The 25371-nt window shown below is 38.3% G+C and overlaps 1 protein-coding gene across 1 annotated transcript in view; it reads right to left on the bottom strand.

Annotated features, from left to right (window-relative positions):
• Positions 1 to 25371, bottom strand: part of MRC1 (mannose receptor C-type 1) — a 109918-nt gene that overhangs the window by 3662 nt on the left and 80885 nt on the right. The window contains exons 25-29 of the mRNA XM_052650421.1: positions 22656 to 22822; positions 20080 to 20182; positions 16394 to 16626; positions 13067 to 13232; positions 8397 to 8546 (exon numbers count right to left, since the gene is read on the bottom strand). Of these exons, the coding sequence (XP_052506381.1) occupies positions 8397 to 8546; positions 13067 to 13232; positions 16394 to 16626; positions 20080 to 20182; positions 22656 to 22822 (819 nt within the window). The remainder of the gene's footprint in view (positions 1 to 8396; positions 8547 to 13066; positions 13233 to 16393; positions 16627 to 20079; positions 20183 to 22655; positions 22823 to 25371) is intronic.

The following is a 25371-nucleotide window of genomic DNA, read 5'->3' as shown; positions in this document are numbered from 1 at the left end:
TGACATGTCAAACAGGGAGAAGATTTGTTTTAGGGGAAGCTATTTAAGGAAGCATGCAAGAAACAGAATTTTAAAATATTAGGGAGCATGAGATTTCAAGTAGAAAGAACAGAAAATAATTCTGAGATTAGGAAGAATAAAAAAAAAAGACAGGGAAGCATAGAGGTGGTTCACAGATGCATGGAATTCATGTCTGGTTTATAGTAATAAGATATGAAATAGATAGAAAGGTAGGTAGGTAGGTAGGTAGATAAGGCAATCTATTGGGGTAAATGAATAGCATTGATAGGTAGCTGTTTGGCTGGATGAATCTGGTCAATGGGTGAAAAAAGCCTTGGGTTAGGTCTCACCTCAGATGGCAGGAGACTGGTATTTAGGGTAATGTGGTGACTAAAAAACACTTAGATTTTTAGGCAGCAGAATGATGCATGCACTATAAAAGTATTAATCCAGCTGTTATGTATAGGACTGTACAAAAAGAAGACAGGAAACAGAAAGGCTGCTTGGATACTACAGCATCTAACATACCTGGTCAAAGATTGCTTCAGGGCCAGGACTGTGTTTTATTGTAAAATTATAGATTTGTAAATAATAACAACTTAGACTATATTTAAGCTATTTCTACCAGATATTTTGCTTTGGGCTTTACAAACATGATCTCACTAAAATTTTACAACTACCTTATTAAGTTAGTATTACTGTTACTCCATTTTACAGATAAGGAATCTAAAAGTCCAGAAGGTAAGATCTTTCAAGATCTTAATGATAGTGGAGGGCAAAGTCATGGCATGTCCAGGCATCTGAATCTTGCCCTATACCTAACCACATGCCTGCATCCCACATTACTGGGACCTTGCTGACTATTTTCATTGCATCATTTCATATTTTATTTTAAAATATATTTCATAGATGATAGCCATTTTAATACATGTGGGATATATTTTGATGAATGTGAATCATTATTTACAGGAAAACATAGTTATCTACAGTTGAAAACAAAGTTTCTACATATCCACTGCCAAGAATTTTTTTAAAAATACTTGGCAACATAAAAAAAAAACATTTAATTTAAAAAAGGAGGTTTCAAGTGACATCATAATGAATGGCAGAGTAAGAACCCTTGAAAATCCTCTCCCCTACAAAAGCAAGAAGAACACTAAATTTTTTTCAAATCAACTTCTTCAGAACACTGAGTTAACCAACAGCTTGTAACAGTCCAGGAAGTATTTATTCAAGAAAAATGACGGACGCTCAGTAAGGAAAGTGAGCTTCATGATGTTTTAACTTGTCCTAATCCCATAGCCTTACCCCTAGCTCTGTGATTGCCTTAAAAGCCAAAAGACTCAAAATCACACTGAAGACCAGAGACCAAGAAGACACTGGGAAAGGCAGAATGGGATTGGGGTTCTTTCCAAGCCACAATCTCAAAGAATTTCCATTATTTGATCTCTGACAGTTCCCTGGAAAACCTCACTTGGCAGAACCTGCCTTAATTTGAACTAACTCAGAGCTCATCCAGCATTTTCCTTGGGGGAATTTGTCAAAAATTAACAGTGGCAATAACCTGACAGTATAGCTGCCTGAAGCAGTGATAACATTTTAGGGAAACAATAAGCTAACCAAAAAGCTAAAAGGAAAGACTGTGGAGTAAAATGTCCATAGGGAACTTTAAGAAGCACCGACCTATTCCTGGGCATCTAGAAGGCCACAGACATGAACTGGAGTGTGTACATGCACGGGACTATGTGCATGCCCATGAAAGATCTGAAAAGTCTCTACATTTTCACCTCTGGCTGACCTTGACAGTCTGCACAAGCAGGAAGTGAAGGCTAAGGTAGAGTTTTAAACTTCATGTATGAATGGTGAAGACATGTCTTCAGACAGAGCCCCTCAGTAAAACCCAAAAAACTTATTTGTTCTAGGCACTGAGGAAATACGTTCACATCACTAGCTGACCACTAAACTAACTAGGCAGAGAATTCAGTAATTGTGCATGAAAAAGAATACATACTTTATAGAATTTATGAGGGAAAATTACTAAACAAGGGAACAACAAACAGCAACAAAATCAAACCTTGTAGAGTGGAAATAAACTTATTTCCAACGTTGCTTATTTTATTATTTTAAATACATATTTTTCAATGAAAATTACAAAAAATTCAAAGAAACATGAAAATATGACCCATACCAAGAAAAGAAGCAGCCAATATAAATTTTTCCTGAACAAGTCACATCTTTGGCTTACTGGACAAAGACTTTTGAAATCAGCTATGTTTAACATGTTTAAAGAACTTAAAGTGGAAAGTGTCTAAAGAACTAAAAGAAAGTATGAAATAATTCCTCACTAAATAGAGACTATTAATAAAAAAGACAGAAATTATTTTAAAAATAAAATCCTAGAGTTAAACATTATAATAATTTAAAGGAAAACTTCACTGGAGAAGCCAAAAACTGAATTTGATTAAGTAAAAGAAATAATCAACAAGCTTGTGATTATCCATTCTGAATAATGGGAGTCCTAGGAGAGGAGTGAGATAAAGAGGCATAAAGAGTACTTGAAGAAATGATGGACTAAAAGCTTCCCAAAAGTCCTTCCCAGGACAAGTGCATGGCAACCCACACCTGTACTCTTGCCTGGAGAATCCCATGGACAGAGGAGCTGGTGGGCTATGGTCCACAGGGTCACAAAGAGTCAGGCACAACTGAAGCAACTTAGCACAGCACAGCACAATGGCTGATAATTGCCCTAACCTTGGAGAAAGAAACAGACATCTAGATCCAGGAACCATAAGGAGTACCAAATACAGTGAATCTAAAGAGATTATTGTCAAATACAGACTTAAATTGAAGAAAGTAGGGAAAACCACTAGGCCATTCAGGTATGACCTAAATCAAATCCCTTATGATTATACAGTGAAAGTGAGAAATAGATTTAAGGGACTAGATCTGATAGATAGAGTGCCTGATGAACTATGGATGGAGGTTCATGACATTGTACAGGAGACAGGGATCAAGACCATCCCGATGGAAAAGAAATGCAAAAAAGCAAAATGGCTGTCTGGGGAGGCCTTACAGATAGCTGTGAAAAGAAGAGAAGTGAAAAGCAAAGGAGAAACAGAAAGATGTAAGCATCTGAATGCAGAGTTCTAAAGAAGAGGAAGGAAAGATAAGAAAGTCTTCCTCAGTGATCAATGCAAAGAAATAGAGGAAAACAACAGAATGGGAAAGATTAGAGATCCCTTCAAGAAAATCAGAGATACCAAGGGAACATTTCATGCAAAGATGGGCTCAATAAAGGACAGAAATGGTATGGACCTAACAGAAGCAGGAGATATTAAGAAGAGGTGGCAAGAATACACAGAACTGTACAAAAAAATTATTCATGACCCAGGTAATCACAATGGTGTTATCACTCACCTAGAGCCAGACATCCTGGAATGTGAAGTCAAGTGAGCCTTGGAAAGCATCACTACTAACAAGCTAGTGGAGGTGATGGAATTCCAGTGGAGCTGTTTCAAATCCTAAAAGATGATGCTGTGAAAGTGCTGCACTCAATATGCCAGCAAATTTGGAAAACTCAGCAGTGGCCACAGGACTGGAAAAGGTCAGTTTTCATTCCAGTCCCAAAGAAAGGCAATGCCAAAGAATGCTCAAACTACCACACAATTGCACTCATCTCACGTGCTAGCAAAGTAATACTCAAAATTCTCCAAGCCAGGTTTCAACAATACGTGAACTGTGAGCTTCCAGAAGTTCAAGCTGGTTTTAGAAAAGGCAGAGGAACCAGAGATCAAATTGCCAACATCCATTGGATCATGGAAAAAGCGAGAGAGTTTCAGAAAAACATCTATTTCTGCTTTATTGACTATGTCAAAGCCTTTGACGGTGTGGATCACAATAAACTGGGGAAAATTCTGAAAGAGATGGGAATACCAGAGCACCTGACCTGCCTCTTGAGAAACCTATATGCAGGTCAGGAAGCAACAGTTAGAACCGGACATGGAACAACAGACTGGTTCCAAATAGGAAAAGGAGTACGTCAAAGCTGTATATTGTCACCCTGCTTATTTAACTTATATGCAGAGTGCACCATGAGAAATGCTGGGCTGGATGAAGCACAAGCTGGAATCAAGATTGCTGGGAGAAATATCAATAACCTCAGATATGCAGATGACACCACCCTTATGGCAGAAAGTGAAGAGGAACTAAAAAGCCTCTTGATGAAAGTGAAAGAGGAGAGTGAAAAAGTTGGCTTAAAGCTCAACATTCAGAAAACGAAGATCATGGCAACTGGTTCCATCACTTCATGGGAAATAGATGGGGAAATAGTGGAAACAGTGTCAGAATTTTTTTTTGGGGGGGGGGGCTCCAAAATCACTGCAGATGGTGACTGCAGCCATGAAATTAAAAGATGCTTACTCCTTGGAAGAAAAGTTATGACCAACCTAGATAGCATATTCAAAAGCAGAGACATTACTTTGCAAACAAGGTCCATCTAGTCAAGGCTACGGTTTTTCCAGTGGTCATGTATGAATGTGAGAGGTGGACTGTGAAGAAGGCTGAGCACTGAAGAATTGATGCTTTTGAACTGTGGTGTTGGAGAAGACTCTTGAGAGTCCTTTGGACTGCAAGGAGATCCAACCTGTCCATCCTAAAGGAGATCAGTCCTGGGTGTTCATTGGAAGGACTGATGCTAAAGCTGAAACTCCAATACTTTGGCCACCTCATGCAAAGAGTTGACTCATTGGAAAAGACCCTGATGCTGGGAGGGATTGGGGGCAGGAGGAAAAGAGGACAACGGAGGATGAGATGGCTGGATGGCATCACTCACTCGATGGACATGAGTTGGGGTAAACTCCGGGAGTTGGTGATAGACAGGGAGGCCTGGCGTGCTGCAATTCATGGGGTCACAAAGAGTTGGACACGACTGAGTGACTGAACTGAACTGAACTGAAAGAGACCAACACTGAGACACATTACAATTAAATTGTCAAAAATGGCAATCCACTCCAGCACTCTTGCCTGGAAAATCCCATGGGCGGAGGAGCCTGATAGAGTCGGACACAACTGAGCGACTTCACTTTCATTTTCATTTTAAAGACAAAGAGTGATTCTTAAAAACAGTTAAACAAAAGCAACCTTTTACACATAAGGCACCCCCTGCACGACTATGAAGAAATTTTCCAGCAGAAACTTTGCTGGAATTTTCCAGCAGAAACCTTGTCCAGAGGGAGTGAAAAGATTATATTTAAAGTGCTTAGAGATAAAAGCTTCCAACCAAGAATACTCCACCTAGAAAAACTGTCATTCAGAATTAAATGAGAGATAAAAAATTTTCCAGACAAATACAACTGGAAAGAGTTCATCACCAATAGATTTTTTCCCTGATGGCCTTATTTTTGTCCTGATAGCTCAGTTCAGTTCAGTGCAGTCGCTCAGTCGTGTCCCACTCCAGTATTCTTGGGCTTCCCTTATGGCTCAGCCGGTAAAGAATCTGCCTGTAATGAGGGAGACCTGGGTTTGAAGCCTGGGTTGGGAAGATCCCCTGAAGAAGGGAAAGGCTACCCACTCCAGTATTCTGGCCTGGAGTACAACTGAACAACTTTTACTTTATATTAACTGTCAATGGGAATTCTTCAAGTTAAAGTGAAAGGACTCTAATTAATAATATGAAAATATTTGAAAATATAAAACTCAATGGTTAAGGTAAATATGTAGGAAAATCCAGAATTCTGATATAGTGGTGGTAGGTAAATCATCTGTAATGCTAGTATAAAGGTTAAAATACAAAGTATTAAAAATAACTATAAATACAATAATTTGTTAATGTATACACAACATAAAAATATGTACTTGTGACATCAAAAATATAAAAGGTGGGGGAATGTAGAAATATAGAGTGCTTGCATACATTCAAAGTTAAGTTGTTACCAGCTTTAAATACACTACTATAACTATAAGATGTTTCATATAAGGTTCATAATAACCACACAACAAAACCTATAGTACATATACAAAAGGAAACAAATCTAAGAATATCATTATAGAAACCATCAAATCACAAAGGAAATGAACAGAGGAAGAAAGGAAAAAAGCAAGGCCAAGACAGACAGAAACAATTAACAAAATGGCAATATTAAGTCCATGCCTACCAATTATTGCTGGAAATGTTAATGGACTAAATTCTCCAATCAAAAAACACAGAGTGGCCTAATAGATTAAAAAAGAAGAGGAATAAAAAGAAAAAGACCCAACTATATGCTGTCTACAAGAGATGCATTTCAACTTTGGGACATACATAGGCTTAAAGTGAAGGGATTAAAAAAAATTATTCCACGCAAGTAGTATTGAGAAAACTGACAGTCATGTGAAATAGAATAATACTGGACCACTGCCTGGTCTCGCTCATTACAGGCAGATTCTTTACCAGCTGAGCCATAATGAAGCCCAACACAGGAAAATCAACTCAAAATTATTAAAGACTTGGATATAAGACCTGAAATCATGGAAGAAAATATAGGCAATAAGCTCCTTGACATTAACTTTGGTGATGATTTTTTTTGTATTTGACACTAACAACAAAGGCAAAAATAAAAAGCAAAAATAAACAAATGGCACAACACCAACCTAAAACGCTTCTGTATAGCAAAGGAAACCATCAGCACAATTAAAATATTACTTACTGAATGGGAAAAAAATTTTGCAAACCACATGTCCTAATATTGGTTTAATATGTAAAATATACAACTTAAACAACTCAATGGCAAAAACCAAATAACTCAATTTTTAAAATGGGTTTAGAACATGAATAGACATTTTTTTCCCCCATAGGAGACTTTCAAATGACTAAAAAGTACACGAAAAGTTGTGCAACATCATTAATCATCAGCGAAATACAAATCAAAACCACAATGAGCTATCACCCCCACACTTGCTTAGGCTAGCTATTATTAAAAAGATAAGAGATAACAAATGCTGGAGAGGATGAGGAGAAGAGAAAACCTGGTTAGTGTGAATATAAATTGGAACAACATGGGGGTTCCTCAAAAAATTAAAGATATAACTATCAGCACTCCCACTTCTCAGTCTATATTCAAAGGAAATGAAATCAGCATTTTGAAAAGATATCCGCACTCCATGTTTACTGCAGCATTATTAACAATAGCCAAGATATGGAAACAACCTAAATGTCCATCAACAGGTGAATGGTTAAGGAAAGGCAGTGTGTATATACAATGGAATATCATGCAGTCTTCAAGAAAGAAGGAAATCCTGCTATTTGCAGCAGCATGGATCTACCTGGTGGGCATTATTTTAAGGAAGTAAGCCAGAGACAAACAAGTACTAGATGGTATTACTTATATGTGGAATTAAGTACAAGTCAAACTCATAGAAACAGAGAGTAGAATGGTGGTTGTGAGGGGCTTAGGGTGTGGGAGAAACAGGGTACAAACCTTCAGTTATATGATAAATAAGGTCTTGGGATCTGTATAATATAGTGACTATAGTTAATACTGTATGATATAAGAGATTAGAAATTAAGTATTCTTAACCAAAAAAGGAAAAAAAAGTAAATATGTGATATGATGGTTGTGTTAACTTGACACTAGGAATCCTTTCCCAGCAAACACATGTATCAAATCATCACCTTGTATACCTCAAATGTATTATAATTTTATGTCCACTACACCTCAATAAAACTGAAGGAAAAAGCTAAACATAAAAGCAAAAAGAAGTAGTAAAAACTCCAGGCTGACTTTTGAAAGAACAAGAAGAATATGAGAACTTAACCCTTGCTCACCACTGTTGAAAAAAGGGCCCTGACTTAGGGCATAAACAAACTTCAGTAACAAAATAATTCAGTAAAATATTTATTGGGATTACAGTAAGTAGATTTGTTAATGTACCCTGAAAATTCACTTTATTTGATATTTTTATATCAGAAGGGAAACTTTCCACTTCTGTCATGTCTTGTATTTTCTTTCATATTTATTCACAAATAAGATAGCCAGATCTAAATGCTTCTCTATTCATGGCAAAGCAAAATGACTCCTGTGCACTTGTGAAGCCTGAGCTGATTAGGGATAAAAGGTGAATCCAACACTCTGAATCATAATCCCAGTGATTTAACATACTAGGGCAGAAAGTAAGAAAGACTTCTTCAGCAAATCATTGCTTTCCATACCAGAATTCTTTAATCTTTTGAGGCTATAATGTTAGAAATTGCATTTAAGGGGCATGAGGTTAATTAACATTTCTGTTACAATATGAATTATTAAGACAAAAAAGACAAGATATTCTTACGTTCCTTAGGTTTTAACTTGCAGGGGTACTATTATCATGGTAATCTAGAGTATATGATCATAGAATTTCCTGACAGTAAATATACCACTTACCCATTCGAAGACATTCCAGAGAAGCCTGGCCCCAGTTCCTTGTAAATGAAGATTCAATATAGTAGCAGTGACCGTGAAAAGGAATCCATGCTGAGTGTTCTGTCTCAGGGCATCTACCAGGCAGCTGTGGGGGTTCAGTGGCTGGGATTTCTGTTAATAAAAAGATATTTAAAATATAGTAAGATCTGAAGGTTCTGTAGTACACAGAATAAAATATTAACAATTAAGAAAATTTTCATCGTCTCTTATTATTTTTTTAAAAGCCCTAATGGTAATCATTTAGATCTACCATTTCTATTACTGAGATTTCTTTTTACTTTATCATTATTTTATTTTTAAAATATTTAAATAGAAGGTATTGCGGTACAAGGGCAATCAACCACATTCCTAATTAAGAATATAGATCTACAGATACCTACAAAGATGTTAGTAAGTTCCCCAAAGAGATCACCCAAAAATGATTTGCAAAGTGAGTCTTCCTTCTGGACACTCTTCATTTTCTAGGATCCTTGCCCCTATAAAACCATTTTAGCTGTGACTGACATCGATGTTAAAATTAAGTGCTATAGGTAGAATTCTAGGACTTTATCATTGTCCAATTCAACTATATGTTAAGACCGTATCACTGTAATACCACTGACTCCAATGAATCTGCATTGTTGTTCAGTTACTAACTCATATCCAACGCTTTGTGACCCCATGGACTGCAGCACCCCAGCTTTCCTGTCCTTCCCTATCTCCCAGTGCTTGCTCAAACTCAAGTCCACTGAGTCGGTGATGCCATCCAACCATCTCATTCGCTGTCATAGCCTTCTCCTCCTGCCCTCAATCTTTCCGAGCATTAGGGTCTTTTCCAATGAGTCAGCTCTTTGCATCAGGGGGCCTATGTATTGGAGCTTCAGCTTCAGCATCAGTCCTTCCAATGAGTATTTGGTTTGGATTTCCTTTAGGGATGACTGGGTTTGATCTCCTTGTTGTCCAAGGACCACTCAAGTCTTCTCCAGCACCACAGCTTGAAAGTATCAGTTCTTTGGTGCTCAGCCTTCTTTATGGTCCAACTCTCACATCCACATGTGACTACTGAAAAAACTATACCTCTGATTACAAGGACCTTTGTCAGCAAAGCAATGTCTCTGTTTTTGAATATGCTGTCTAGGTTGGTCATAGTTTTTCTTCCAAGGAGCAAGTGTCTTTTAATTTCATGGCTGCAGTCACTGTTCACAGTGATGTTGGAGCCCAAGAAAATAAAGTCTGTCACTATTTCCACTTTTTCTCTATTTATGCGCCGTGAAGTGATGGGACTGGATCCACCATCTTAGTTTTTTGAGTGTTGAGTTTTAAGCCAGCTTTTTCACTCTCCTTTTTCACCCTCATCAAGAGGCTCTTTAGTTCCTCTTCACTTTCTGCCATTAGAGTGCTATCATCTGAATACCTGAAGTTGTTGGTATTTCTTTCAGCAGTTTTGATTCCAGCTTGTGCTTCATCCAGCCCAGCATTTTGCATGATGTACTCTGCATATAAGTTAAATAAGCAGAGTGATGAATACAGCCTTGGTGCACTCCTTTCCCAATTTTGAACCAATCTGTTGTTCCGTGTTCAGTTCTAACTGTTGCTTCTTGACCTGCATACAGGCTTCTTGGGAGCCAGGTAAGATGGTCTGGTATTTCCATCTCTTTAAGAATTTTCCACAGTTTATTCTGACCCACAGAGTCAAAGGTTTTAGCATAGTCAATGAAGCAGAAGTAGATTTTTTTCTGGAGTTCTCTTGCTTTTTCTATGATCTAAGAAAAGTTGATAACTTGATCTCTGGTTCCTCTGCCCTTTCTAAATCCAGCTTGAACATCTGGAAGTTCTTGGGTCACATACTGCTGAAGCCTAACTTGGAGGATTTTGAGCATTACCTTGCTAGCATGCGAAATGAGTGCAACTGTACGGGAGTTTGAACATTCTTTGGCATTGCCTTTGGAATTAGAATGAAAACTGACCTTTTCCAGTCCTGTGGCCACTGCTGAGTTTTCCAAATTTGCTGGCATACTGAGTACAGCACTTTAGCAGCAGCATCATTTAGGATTTGAAAAAGTTCAGCTGGAATTCCAACACCACCACTAGCTATGTTCACAGTGATGCTTCCTAAGGCCCACCTGACTTTGCACTCCAGGATGTCTGGCTCTAGGTGAGTGACCATACCATCGTGATTATTTGGGTCATTACCACCTTTTTTGTATAGTTCTTCTGTGTATTATTGTCACATCTTCTTAATCTCGTCTCCTTCTCTTGCTGCTGCTAAGTCGCTTCAGTCTTGTCCGACTCTGTGCAACCCCATAGACGGCACCCCACCAGGCTCCACCGTCCCTGGGATTCTCCAGGCAACAACACTGGAGTGGGTTGCCATTTCCTTCTCCAATGCATGAAAGTGACAAGTGAAAGTGAAGTTGCTCAGTCGTGTCTGACATTTCGCGACCTCATGGACTGCAGCCTACCAGGCTTCTCCGTCCATGGGATTTTCCAGGCACAAGTACTGGAGTGGGTTGCCATCTGCTTCTCTTAGGTCCTTGCTATTCTGTCCTTTATTGTGCCCATATTTGCACGAAATATTCCCTTGGTATCTCCAATTTTCTTAAAGAGATCTCTAGTCTTTCCCATTCCATTGATTTCCTCTTTCTTTGCATTGTTCACTCAAGAAAGTTTCATATCTCTCCTTGCTATTCTCTGGAACTCTGCATTCAGTTGGGTATATCCTTCCCTTTCTACTTTGCCTTTGGCTTCTTTTTTCTTCTCAGCTTTATGTAAGGCCTCCTGAGACAACCACTTTGCCTTCTTGGATATCTTTTTCCTGGGGATGGTTTTGGTCACTGCCTTCTATACAATGTTATGAATCTCCATCCACAGTTCTTCAGGCACTGGGCTAAACCCTTGAATCTATCACCTCCACTGTGTACTCATAAGAGATGTGATTTAGGTAATACTGAATGGTCTAGTGGTTTTCCCTACTTTCTTCAATTTAATGCTGAATTTTATAATAAGGACCTCATGATCTGAGCCACAGTCAGCTCCAAGTCTTTGTTTTTGCTGACTGTATAGAGCTTCTCCATCTTTGGCTGCAAAGAATATAATTGGTCTGATTTCAGTATTGACCATCTGGTGATGTCCATGTGTAGAATCATCTCTTGTGTTGTTGAAAGAAGGTATTTGCTATGACCAGTGCATTCTCTTGGCAAAACTCTGTTAGCCTTTGCCCTGCTTCATTCTGTACTCCAAGGCCAAACTTGCCTGTTACTCCAGGTATCGCCCCACTTCCTACTTTTGCATTCCAATCCCCAGTGATGAAAAGGACATCATTTTTTGGTGTTAGTTCTAGAAAGTCTTATAGGTCTTCATAGAACTGTTCAACTTCAGCTTCTTTGACATTAATGGTTGGAGCATAGACCTGGATTACTGTGATGTTGAATGGCTTGCCTTGGAAATGAACCAAGATCATTCTGTTGTTTTTGAGATTGTACCTAAGTACTGCATTTTGGACTCTTTTATTGAATATGAGGACTACTCCATTTCTTCTAAGGGACTCTTTCCCCCAGTAGTAGATAAAATGGTCATCTGAATTAAATTCACCCTTTCCCATCCATTTTAGTTCACTGATTCCTAAAATGTCGATGTTCACTCTTGCCATCTCCTGCTTGACCCTGTCAATTTAGCTTGATTCGTGGACTTAATATTCCAGGTTCCTATGCAATATTATTCTTTATAGCATTGGATTTTACTCAGTATCAGACATACCCACAACTGGGCATCATTTCTGCTTTGGCCCAGTCTCTTCATTCTTTCTGGAGATATTTCTCCGTTCCTCCCCAGTAGCATATTGGACACCTACTGACCTGGCAGGCTCATCTGGTGTCCTATATTTTTGCCTTTTCACACTGTTCCTGGGATTCCTGAGGCAAGAATACTGAAGGGGCTTGCCATTCCCTATTCTAGTGGACTACATTTTGTCATAATTCTCCCTCATGACCTGTCTGATGTGGGTGGCCCTACCCAAAGCTTCAAAGCTTCAATGAGTTACACAAGGCTGTAATCAATGTGATAATTTTGATTAGCTTTCTGTGACTGCTATTTTTATTCTGGAGGCTGTGGGACTGTTCTTGCTTCTTCTGTCTGTCCTCTGATGGATGAGGATAAGAGGCTTGTGCAAGCTTCTTGAGGGGAGAGACTGGCTGCAGGGAAAACTGGGTCTTGCTCTGTAGGGCAGGGCCATGCTTAAATCTTTAATCATGTCTGCTGACGGGTGGAGCTGTGCTCCTCCCTGCTAGCTATTTGGCCTGAGGTGGCCCGTTCTGATAAAAGTATTTTGATACAGCTGTGTTGTCAACATCAAAAGCAGTCATAATTTCCTGAGGACTGTGATGTCATAGACTCCGAGGATAATCCCAAATAATAAAAAAAAATTAGATATGTAAAAATAAACTCCAGCAATGAAGGAAATTTTCTGTCTCTCTTACTCTGACCTATATTTATTTGTTTATTGCCAAGCCAGTCTTTGGTTAGGTGAAAGAATATGTTTTCCCTTATCCCTAAGTCACCCCCAAACATATGACTGTTTAAGAATATCAACGCTGGTTTGTATTAGCTTACTGAGAACATTTCAAACCCTTGACTGTTTTTGTGTACTCGATTACCATCTGATCTTTTGCAGAGAAAATAAAAGCTTTCGTTGCACTGTGCTGTCTTCCAGTAGCCATCGAGATCCATATAGGCACACGCTGACTTCAGTCTGGGCTCATCAGCAGCCCAGTTAGTGTACCTCACCCTCCACTTATCAGTCCAAATGTAGTCATTGTTGGTCTGTAATAACAAAAACAACCATTAACATCAAGCCCAGAGTCATTCAGAAAATACCAAAAGAGCCTAGTGAGGAGTAAAAAGTATGTTTAAGACTGTGATTTGACAAGGAGTCTTCAACATTTGAGAATAAAAAGATTATAAATAACCTCTACCAACTCAAATTCAGGAAATACAGCCTTTCTTAAGAAGAAAAGTACTTCTTAAAGATACTCATGAAGATATCGTTAGAAGCTAGCTTGAAAAACATCGGCTCAAAAACCTATGTCTTATTCTAGAAAATTCTATTTGCAGGCTTTCAGTGCAAAAGAGAGATTTTATCCTCAGAACAATACTTATTATATTATCATTGAAATGATAATAGAGACTAAGTAGTTTTTTATTGAACTCATGGGCCCTTGAGAGAAACATGTGCCTCTTTTAACCTTACTGTCTGACTGTTAAAACAGGGCCAGTGACAAATGACTGGTGCAAGGTGACGTGAGTGGATGAGAGGAGCTTGGGTCCCCCGCCTTCCAGTTAGGTGGTCTCTCAACCATAAGGAAACATGACTGCATTTTTAAAAGCTAGTTGTTTTGTTCAATTTGCATACTCAAATTCTCATTTAGTTAAACAAATTTATGGTCACATACAAATTAATTGATAACATCAAAATTTTTTTATCAATGATATCTTTTTAACAGTCTAAAAGAGATTTTACAGGTAAAGCCTACATTTTATAGATGCAGATAACTTTAATCAGAAATAAGTACTTTTTTGGGGGGAGGAGGGCTTCCCTGGTGGCTCAGAGGTTAAAGTGTCTGCCTGCAATGCAGGAGAACTGGGTCTGATCCCTGGGTCAGGAAGATCCCCCGGAGAAGGAAATGCCAACCCATTCCAGTGTTATTGCCTGGAGAATCCCATGGACGGGGGAGCCTGATGGGCTATAGTCCACGGGGTCGCAAAGAGTCGGACTCGACTGAGCTTCACTTGAAGTACATTTTTAAACCATTCTAACGGTTATCACTTTCTAACTGCATTATTTAATTTGCCAATGCAATTACCAAAGATTTAATGACAAAAGCAAAAGCATATAGTATTGCAAGTTAGAATTTTGTAGTTATACCATGTTTAATCAAATAATTACATAATCATTAACTCCATAGATACAATAAATATAACAGTATTGTTTTAGTTACAAATGTTGGTATAATGGAAAGCTATTTAAACTTTCTAACAATAAATAAATCCTGATTTTAAACTCTTAAGATCATTGCAACTACAGCTGTGAGAAGAAAATATATGAATTAGTATGCAAATTAGTTACTAAAAATAGATTAAACCTAGATGTAAAAACGTGGTGCTTAAGTTTAAACACAGAAATCACTGGGGAATTACTTAGATTTTTTTCCCTGCATTTTATTTATTTATTTATTGGAGTAGAGTCATTTTACAATGTTGTGTTAGTTTCTACCATACAGCAAAGTGAATCAGCTGCATGTATACACATAGCCCCTCTTTTTTGGATTTCCTTCCCGTTTAGATCCCTATAGAGCATTGAGTAGCTTCCTGTGCTATACAGTAGTTCCTCATCAGTCACCTATTTTATACATAGTATCAATGGTGTATCTATGCCAACCCCAATCTTCCAATTCCTCCCACCCTTCTCTTTCCCCCTCAGGGTCCATATGTTTATTCCCTACCTCTGTGTCTCTTTTTCTGCTTTGTAAATAAGATCATCTGGAACTACTTACTTTAAAATGTTCACTACACACCCTAACTCAGGAAATGGTCATTGCATGATGCATAAATTTCCATCTCTGCATCCAGGTAGAATAAGTCCTATAAAGTCTGACACCAGTCTGCTTTTCAGTTTTATCCTCTTCTATCCTCTTCTCTCTTCTTGGTACTCCTTCCTTACATTCCACCATCCTAGACTATATCTATAAAGTTTAATTTTCTCTGAGAAGCTCTCTTGGTCCTCTCCCCTGGCACAAATTATCTTTTTTCTCTCAGGTCACAGCACTTTGTCTATACCCCTTTTTGACACTTGTATTATCTCTTAATTACTTATTGACATCTCTGTTTATTGTACTAGGAAGTTTATTAATTGACTAGCTAGATGGATAGACATATGGGTGGCAGAGAGATGGATCTCATGGTGTCAGAGAAGACTCATTTCAGGAAAATTTTGGCACTTCCAGCACCACTCTTAGTTCTGAACCTCATCCCTCATTCTACCCCATCCTCTGCCAGCCTTCTGTTTCTGTTATAGAAACCAGAGAATTGACTGCAGTGAAAATTATCCTATATGAATAGAAGCTGCACAACTTCAGAAAGGATAACAACTCTAGAATGATTTACCACAAAAAATAAGAAGAACCGCTCATTACCCAGGAACTACCCCTCAGATGTTTTCTTTAACTCCTAAGGCATTGTTGTAATCATGACACTAAAAAGACTTAAGTTAATACAAGAAACTGAATAGATGCAGAATCTAACTTTAACATTCAAAAGCAATATGAGAGTTAATATCAGTTGGATAAGTCTTAGTTTGATTTCGGACACACATCACTAACTTGCCAGATCCTTGAAGGCACCATGCAGTAGAAAAATTGGGTCTCATATATGTTAGTATCGTTTTCTTTTCTTTTTTTAATTTATTTTTAACTGGAGCATAATTGCTTTACAATATTGTGCTGGTTTCTGCCATACAACAACATGAATCAGCTACAAGTATTCATAAATCCCCTCCCTCTCAAGCCTCCCTCCCACTCCGCCCCTCTGGGTTGTCACAGAGCACCTGGCCGAGTTCCCTGGGCCAGACAGTAACTTCCTGATAGCCATCTGTTTTGCACATGGTAGTGTATATATGTCGATGCTACTCTCTCAGTTTGCCCCACCCTCTCCCTCCCCACACTGTGTCCACAAATCCGTTCTCTACGTCTGCATCTCTAGTCCTGCCACACCAACAGGTTTATCAGTGTCATTTTTCTAGATTCCATATTTATGCATTAATATACAATATTTGTTTTTCTCTTTCTGATTTACCTCTCTCTGTATAATAGGCTCCAGGTAGCAGTTTCTCTCACATAACAAGTATTCAACAGAATGAACAGAAGAGAAATCAGATTCAATTACCATTTATCAGTCATGTCAAGTTACGCGTGTTTCCAGCATCTTACCAAGTTACTGTTGAGGGCAATCCATACAGGTTCATTCAGGGTCTGCATATGCATCCAGGCAAAAGCATTACTGTAAGGATCTAGAATGCTAGCAATGTGGGAAGTGTGCATCTTGCAATAATTATCAGCTTCATGCCACTGCAGCTTTAATTTCATAAGCGAATAGCTACTTTCACCATATTTAATAAAACCATCTGTCAGAGTTGTTGTTGGAGAACTCGGCAAGGAAGGGTCTGGAATAAAAAGAAATATTTTCACTAACACTAAACACAATTTGAGTGCCATCAGCACATGACTTCTATATTTCATGCATCCTAAAAAGAAACTAAATATCCCAAATTCAAACCATTGAGTGTTAAACATGTTTTCATGTGCCATTTCAAATGAGAACACAAAGTTCTGTTTTTTAATCAGTATGCCTGATTGAAGTCATTTCTAAACTCTATTTAGAATATTAAGAAAAATACATGATCAAGTTTCTAAACTATACAACCAAAAAGACTTTATAAATACAATGAGACCCAAGGTTTGAACGAAAGAAATTCCGCAGTTTAAACCCACAAATTAGAGGATGTCTATCAACCCGTCAATACTAATCTTTTTTTTTCCACCTTGATTAAATATTAAGGTTGAGAACAGTCTTCTTCTCCTTCCCCTCCCACATTCTGTTCCATTCTACCCATGGAATCTGCATTTATATCTATCTGACTTCATCTGTGTGAATTCATCAATGATTCATGTACCTTCAAGAGACTGGTTTATGCTCTGAAGTGAAGCCATATAACAGTTGCCAGTTCATTTAACCTTGATGTCAGGATCAAGCTTTATTCTTATGCTGAGTAAGAGCATCTTATCTCCATGCCTTATCCAAACTGCACCCTTTGCAAGTTAGAGTCACTCTAGCTTTCTGATCTTTCCTCCTCAATCTCTTAGAGTGGGTTTCTAATAAACTACTCTAGACCCACCCAGACTTTGATCAAGACCCAAAAAAAATGTTGTTTCTGGGTGCCTTAGTGGATGCCCAAGAGCAGAACAGAGGTCAGTGAGTAACAGCCAGAGGGGGAAATCTGGCCTATTGTCTGTCTTTATATAGCCCATGAGTTTTTTAAATGGTTGGGGAAAGAAACCAAAGAACAACATTTTGTGACATATAAACATTACATGAAATTCAAATTTGTGCACATATATAAGGTTTCAATGGAACTCAGCCACACTCGCTTGTTTATGGACTATGATCGCCCACGATCACAGCAGAGTTGAGTCATTGCAACAGAAACTTATGGACAGCAAAGCCTGCAATATTTATAATCTGTCTCTTACAGGAAAAGGTTGCCAACTCTGATCTAGGGCTCCACATATCCTTGCCTACCAATGTTGTCGTGGCCAGTTCTCTGATCTGTTCCACTGTATACCAACCCAACCCACCACATGGCTTGTTCTATCACCCCACAAATGCCAAACTTTCCTTTGATGACTCAAAGGCAGCGATTTTGATTCAGCAAAGAGGAGGGCAACCTCCCCTTTCTTCTGCTGTTGCTGCCATCGTGTGTTGGTACAATAGCATTAGCCCAAGAGCCCCAGCCCAGGATCCTTACATCCAGCAGGAAGTGAAGTCCTATCTTTCCCAGCTTGGGGATAGCTGGGTTTGTCTTACTATCATTGGAACAGCCTTGGTCTGCTAAAAGTAACAAATGAAGCTTAAGATAAAGCTTTAAAAAGCTTTATTAAAGGCTATATGCAGCCAGGAAATTAGCTCTCTTGTCTAATTAGCTTATTTATTAAAACATTCACAGAAAAAATTGCAAGGAAAAACTAGACTTTTGAGAGGTATTTTCAGGTGCTAAGATTATGGGTCATTTTTTCTTTTTATACTTTTCTGTATTTTCCAAAATTTCATCAAGGAACATGTGTTATGGATTGTGTTTTTTTTATTCATATATTCACATGTATTCATTCATGTCTTTATTTCTATATCTTTATATATTTACATGAATATAGTCATTCATTTTTATTCATACATATTCATATGAATAAAAACACTATTTTATCTTTGTTTATTTTATTTAATTTTTTTAAGGCCATACCACATGGCTTAAAGGATTTTAGTTACCCGACCAGGGATGGAACCTGTGCCCCCCGCCATGGAAGCACAGAGTCCTAATCTTTGGACCATCAGGGAATTTTCGAGAACAACAGTGTTTTAAAAAAATACTGAACACATGTTCTTTGCTGAAATTTTACAAACTATAGAAAAGCATAAAAATGAGAAAAAATTACTCAGAATTTAATCACCTCAATAGTTTAGTATTTCCTTATAATTTTTATATATACAGAGAGAGGTATTATATAATATATATAAATGTAAATATATATATATAGAGAGAGACTGCGTGAGAGAGAAATTTTTTAAAAATCCAGAAAAATACAATAGTACAATGAAGGAACTAAAGTTCTTAATCCCACGACCCACACATATCTACTATTTCTATTTTGATGCATTCCCATAGCTTTTATGTTCTTATTTGTTTAAGACAGTTCAAAGTGTTTTTTTGCATCATCAATAGTCTGTAAAATTTTATATTCTGAATTTTTCACTTTAATACTGTCAACCTTTCCTTAAACCTAAATCATTAAAAATCTTAAAGATATTTTTTGTTGGCAGCAAATATCCGATCTCTTATGTTTACAGGAAGAAGAAAAAAATGATTTTAAGTAAGTAAGGGATTATCATTCACCCTTGGAAGGGGTCTCCCTTCTTTCCCCCAAGACCAGAAACACAGAAGTGTCATTGGTGGCCTAAGGTTCTGGTGCTTGAACGGCATAACAAAGTGGGAGATGCGACCGTGGCTTGGGCCGGCTTCTGGGTCAATAGAAGGCTAGAATTTCTGCAGAAATTCCAGTAATCTGAAGATATTGTTAGTGATTTTCACTCATTGTTCCCTGAGTTAGATTTGGGGATTTTTTTAGATCTGGGACAGCACGTACCTTCTAACTCAAACTCCTCTAAGAGCTCTGCCCAGGGTGACAACAACCCACCTCATCTCCAACACTTGTCTCTAACCTATCTTTTATTTTCTGATCCTCTTCTTAAGTAGCTAAACACTTTTTAATTTCACTTGAAACTAAAATGTACATAACTACAATCTAGATTCTTTGTCAATATCTACATATCTGTTCTATTTTCCTTGAACCATAGTCAGGCTTCCTAAGGTGAAAAAAAAGACCTTATAAATAAGACAATTGCTTTTCAAAAAAAATAGAATACAGAACAAATACTGAGACATATATGATGTTTGGGGTCAATGGTTCTCAAATTACATGAACTTAAATGAGGTGTCTCCACTCTTTTTTTTTTTTTTCAAGCAGAGGTAAGCAAACATCCCAAATTTCTATCAAAATTAGAAAAAGTTTCAACTTCAAGTTTAATCCATGCAGATTTTCTGGTAACAGATGAGTGAGCACATTCATCAGTAAATTACAGAAAATATCCTTTTTGTCTGTCACAGGCATCCATGGATGAAAGTGTGAATCAAATAAACATATTGATGTGCGAGGGGCCATCTTTTTTAAGCAAAAAAATTTTTAGAGCCGTTTAAGACTCACAACAAAATTGAGAAGAAAGTCATTCTTAAAAAATATGTAAAAGGCCCCCCTCTTACAGGCTGGTGAGGTCTGTTAGGACTTACCAGGTTGTGTCTGACATATATAACCTCGCTTACTGTCACAGGTGTCATCCATCCACTTTCCCGCATCCCTTGTGTTCCCTCCAATAACAACAACACAGTCAGCCTGTATAGTCATGGAAGGCAAAAAAAAAAAAAAAAAAAAAGCCAAATATGGACCAACAATTATTAAACCAATCATTAAAAAGCAGAAAAAAAAATCCTAATCCCTAACCTCCAAATTTTACGACAGTCCTAATTCATTCAAGGCAAAAGGAGAAGGGGGCAGCAGAGGATGAGATGGTTAGATAGCATCACTGACTCAGTGGACATGAATCTGAGCAAACTCCAGGAGACAGTGGAGGAAGAGGAGCTCATATGCTGCAATCCATGGGGTGGCAAAGAGTTCGATACAACTCGGTGACTGAACAACAACAATTCTTTGACAGCACGTTCGATTCATCCTGACTTTCCACACAATTGCAGCCACTTCCATGCAGATCCCTCACACTGAACTCTCGCTATTTTAATTGAAAATTAAGTCAGTTTAGTTCAGTTCAGTCGCTCAGTTGTGTCCGATTCTTTGCCACCCCATGGACTGCAGCATGCCAGGCTTCCCTGTCCATCACCAACTCCTGGAGCTTACTAAATTTGGGGGCTGATTCTGAGAAATGTTGCTATCAGAAATGCCCAGAAAGCTACCACACCTTTCACTATGGCCAGAGTCTTCTACTCAGCCTCCCCGCCTCCAGCCTCATTATCCCATGAGCCTTAGCTATCTGGAACCCTCTAATCCTACATTTCTAAGATTCTCCACTCTTCCCTTCTTAGCTATTATCTTTCATTATCTTGGCTCAGCATCTCTGTTCTAAGCCAGGAAACTGTACAGAACAAGCATGTTTCCTCTGCAAAATGCATGTGAACATTTCTCTCCCACTCTCTTTATCAAACTCTGTCTAATCCTCTTCATTTTAAAAGCTCTGAAATTGTAACAACACATGTGTTGATTTCTGTGTGTGTGAAATATAAACTTTATATTTTTATACAAGCTAAGAAAAAAATATAGGAAAAAACTAACAAAAATTAACAAATTTTTTGCCCTGTATGGTCAGTTTATAGATTAGTTTCTGTTGTTTCTCCTTTTCATTATGTTCTTAAAAAAAAAAAAAAAAACCCTGAGCCATAATGAATTTTCTTGTTTTAAATAAAATTTATCACTCATCCATGAAGTCTTTCTAAGCAAACTCTATCTCACTCCATTCTACTTTTCAGGCCTCATTTATGTAATAAGGATTCAAAGAATTTCTCCTCAGAAGATCATTTACCCATAACCAGAATATATTTACCCTACACATAGCAACCAAATTAATTATTATAAAGATGCCATCCTGATCAAATCAATTTTTCTGCTCAAACTTTTTGTTGCTGCTATTGCCTATTTGACAAAGTCCAAACTCTTTCCTAGAGCATCTAAATTTCTCTAAATTCTGTTTTCCACTCTCTAAAGCTGACTCCTACTTCTTTTCTGCATGAAACTCCTGCTATATTCAAAGCCCTTTAATCCTGCCTAAACCCAGCTTGTGTCTGTTTCTTGAAGACTTTATTCACCTTTCCCACTTAACGTGACTCCCCCATCCCCTTGCCACATTCCCCTAATCATTGTGTTTTAAACGTCTTGAGTGAAAAGACCCATAGCTGATTCTTCCTCATATTCCTTCTTCCCACCAGAGGAAAACTTCCATAGACATGTTGCATATGTTCCATAGATATGGAGTGATTAAATCACTCCATCCCATAGTAAGTTTCTTTCCTCCTAACTGCTATCATGCTTTATAGCTTCTTCTCATTACACATTTTCATTCTGTTACAGTCTTCTTTCTTGTACAAGACTTGATATCTAGCTGAAGTGTAAGCTTCTTCAAGGTAAGAATAAAATCTTATGTTCCTTCATGTATTTTGAAATGCCTAATATAGCATTTAACATTGATTGTTGCTGCTGCTGCTGCTGCTAAGTCGCTTCAGTCGTGTCTGACTCTGTGTGACCCCATAGACGGCAGCCCACCAGGCTCCGCTGTCCCTGTGGCTTTAATGATATAAGATCAAAAGTAGTGAAATAATGAATCCGTCGTCTGCCTCTTAGATGAGTGTACAAAAGCACTTAGCAGACTGGTACATGGTCTGCACCCTGCAGACGGTAGCTCAGTCACGATGATGATGATGATGATGTCATCTTTAGAAGCAGAAGTAGTAACTATATCCCAAATACTACAACAGCTTCAGAAGTTTAGGGGCAGCTGATGCAAAGAACATCGGTAACTCTGGGTTCAAGTGTACATGCTGACTACAACATAAGCCCATGTTGGAGCTGACTTTCCCTATTCCGCAATACCATCACCATCTCCTCCTACACTTAACCTAAAGATACAGAGTTCTTAACTGAATTTATATTCCTTTGTTCAAGGCTGGTTCAGTCTGAAACAGTTAAAATCTGTAAGAATGAATCAGATCAAAGTAGATTTTTCACAGAAGATTAAACACTACCATGGTGACCTGGAGCAAACTGATAGTGTACAGAGAGGTGACCTGAGAGTGATACTTACATCTTCGTAAGAAAGACTGCTCCTTCTCCCACCAGGGTATCCTTTCCCCCAGTTTGTGTAATGAACTCCTCGTCCGTCTGTCCAGAGGAAGGTGTGTTCTGAATTGATATCATTCAGCCCAGTCCAGGCATTAAAAGTGGAGTTCTTCATATGATATGTAAGAAATGCTGAAAGAAAGTTTCACAAGATAATTCTTAAACTTTGGGGGGAAATACTCAAATATCAAAAATATTCCAAATACATGAATTTACAAATACAAAGCACATGATTAATGTCTTTATTATCATTTAAAAGTTTTACCATGAAAACAAACACATTCTATCCTGACCAGCATGTTATCACTTCAGCTTTGGACTTTGAAAAGCTTCTCACAATAAAAAGTCTAGGTTTTACCCTGGTCACTGCAGATAGCTGTATAGGTTGTGCTCTGCTCAGGGGCACTGGAGCACTGGGGAAAGGGCAGCTAAAATCCAACCCATGCCCCACTCTCCATCTGGTACACCCAGATCTGTGTTGTGGTTGCCTACCATCCTGCACGAAGAAGAACATTTTTTCTGATACAAGCAGTCAACCTATGAGTTAGCAGGTATCCTAATTAGATAAATAAGATAATCTGACTATAACAACTGGGGGCCAAAAAGAGCTCTTAATTCAGGAAAGTTCAAAAACTATCTGTCAAAATAAAAAAGTATTAAGCTCTCAAATGATCACCACCTTGGATTGGCAAACCCAAAGAACTCCTCCACGGTGGCCAACTCCTAGGAGTCAGCAGCCATCCATGTCCAGTGAGTGTACTTGGATCCAGGGGGCATCCTGGTGCTAAGTGCTCACATCATTGGGAGAGAAATTCTAGAGAAATTTAGAGAGGGTAGGACAAACATGGCCTGCTGCTTCTTTACCAATTCTGTGGCAGAAAGGATGGTGGCAAATATACAGAAGCTGTAAAAGGCTTAAGTGTAACATGTTCCCCATCGTCTCTCCAGTAGCCCATCCCCGTGCCTCCCAAACCACAGCAGCTACCTTCTGAGGTCAGCAATCTCTCCTGCCAGAAGCCGTGGACACCTAGGGCAAGAGGGACACCTACTGGAAGAACCTTGACTCTACAACGGGGTCTCCAATCCCTGAGCCACAGACTGGTCCATGGCCTGTTAGAAACTAGGCCACACAGCAAGAGGTAAGCAGAAGGTGAGCAGAGCTTCCCTATATTTATAGATGCTCCACATTGCTCACATGACGCCTGAGCTCCACCTCCTGTCAGATCAGTGGTGGTTTTAGATTCTCATAGGAGTGTGAAGCCTTCTGTGAACTGCACATGTGAGGGATTTAGGTTGCATGCTCCTTATGAGAATTTAATGCCTGGTGATCTGATTTTTCATATGGTGGGTTATCTAATTATTTAACATTATATCACAATGTAATAAGTGCACAATAAATGTAATGCACTTGAATCATCTCGAAATCACCACCCCATCCAGTCCGTGGAAAAATTGTCTGCCATGAAACCAGTCCCTGGTGCCCAAAAGGTTGGGGGCGGGGGTGGGTCACTGCTTTATAGGGCAATTTTCAAACATACACGCTTAAACACAACTCCTGAATGCAAACAGGAAACCAAATGACTAAGCACTTGCATTACTAATACAAAAGGTAAAATAGCAGGTTGCCTACAGAGATTATCTGTTTATTCATGAAAAAAAAAAAAAAACATTTCCATAGAAGGGCCACTGCCACATGCTTAATCTTCAGCAGAAAAGTAGATGCCATCACCCTGCTCAGAAATTTGCTTATTTCTCAATTAACTAATAGTAAAGAAAAAATTCTAATATTTTCAGAAAGAAAAGCGCATGGACAGATATATATTTTGTTTTTATTTCCCAAACAAGATCATAACTCTTGCCCTATCCCCAACTCAAAATGAAATGTGGAAAAGCTCTACCTGCCAATATTTCAACACTGACTTGTTTTCTGCCAAGAACTACAATAAGAATTCAACGTGTGCCTGTTTTGCCAGGAATAATGTTATTTTATCTGAAAATTGTTTCCTTCTGCACATCTCTATTACCCAGGTTCTAATTTTGTGATGCCAGGAATCAGAACTTTGTGGTTAAGAGCGGAAATCAATTATTGTGTTTCTCTGCTGGGTAGCTAAGCCCAAAATGTGGTAGACTGGTTAGAGAAATGTGAATATTATACTCTTGAATTTTTTTATTGTGTGCTATGGTTTGACACTTTTGTTCCAGCATCTGGCAAGCTGCTGAACTTGTCAAAGGTTCTCAGAAAAAGCTTGTTGATTTAGTGTAGAATGCATTCCAAAAAAGCACATGGTGGCATTCATGAACTGAAATTAACACTTGGGAGAGTGACACACAGGGTTCCAAGGTCTTTCTTCTTTCTTACATTTTTTGAGATAAACCATTTTTTTTTTCCCAGTAAATGACTTTGGAAGTCAAAGAACCTCAGAACCAAAAGGGAACTCAGAAACCATCCAGTCCATATCTCTCCCACCACAACATCTGCATAAATTCCTCTGTACAATAAATATTTATTGAGCATCTTCCAGGCTATATACCAATCAACATATGTGACTCTGCAGCACCCACTTGAGTACCTTCTAATATAAGCATTTTTACAGTCCTTTAAAAATGCATGAAGCAACCCATCCAATTAACTCTAATTATTGGAATAAGCTCCTAATTCTGAGATTAAATTTGTTTCCCTG

The sequence above is a fragment of the Budorcas taxicolor genome, chromosome 13, assembly GCF_023091745.1.
Source record: "Budorcas taxicolor isolate Tak-1 chromosome 13, Takin1.1, whole genome shotgun sequence".
Classification (NCBI taxonomy): Eukaryota; Metazoa; Chordata; class Mammalia; order Artiodactyla; family Bovidae; genus Budorcas; species Budorcas taxicolor.
Note: the sequence above shows the minus strand (reverse complement) of the source record. Positions and strands in the feature narration are given on the sequence as shown.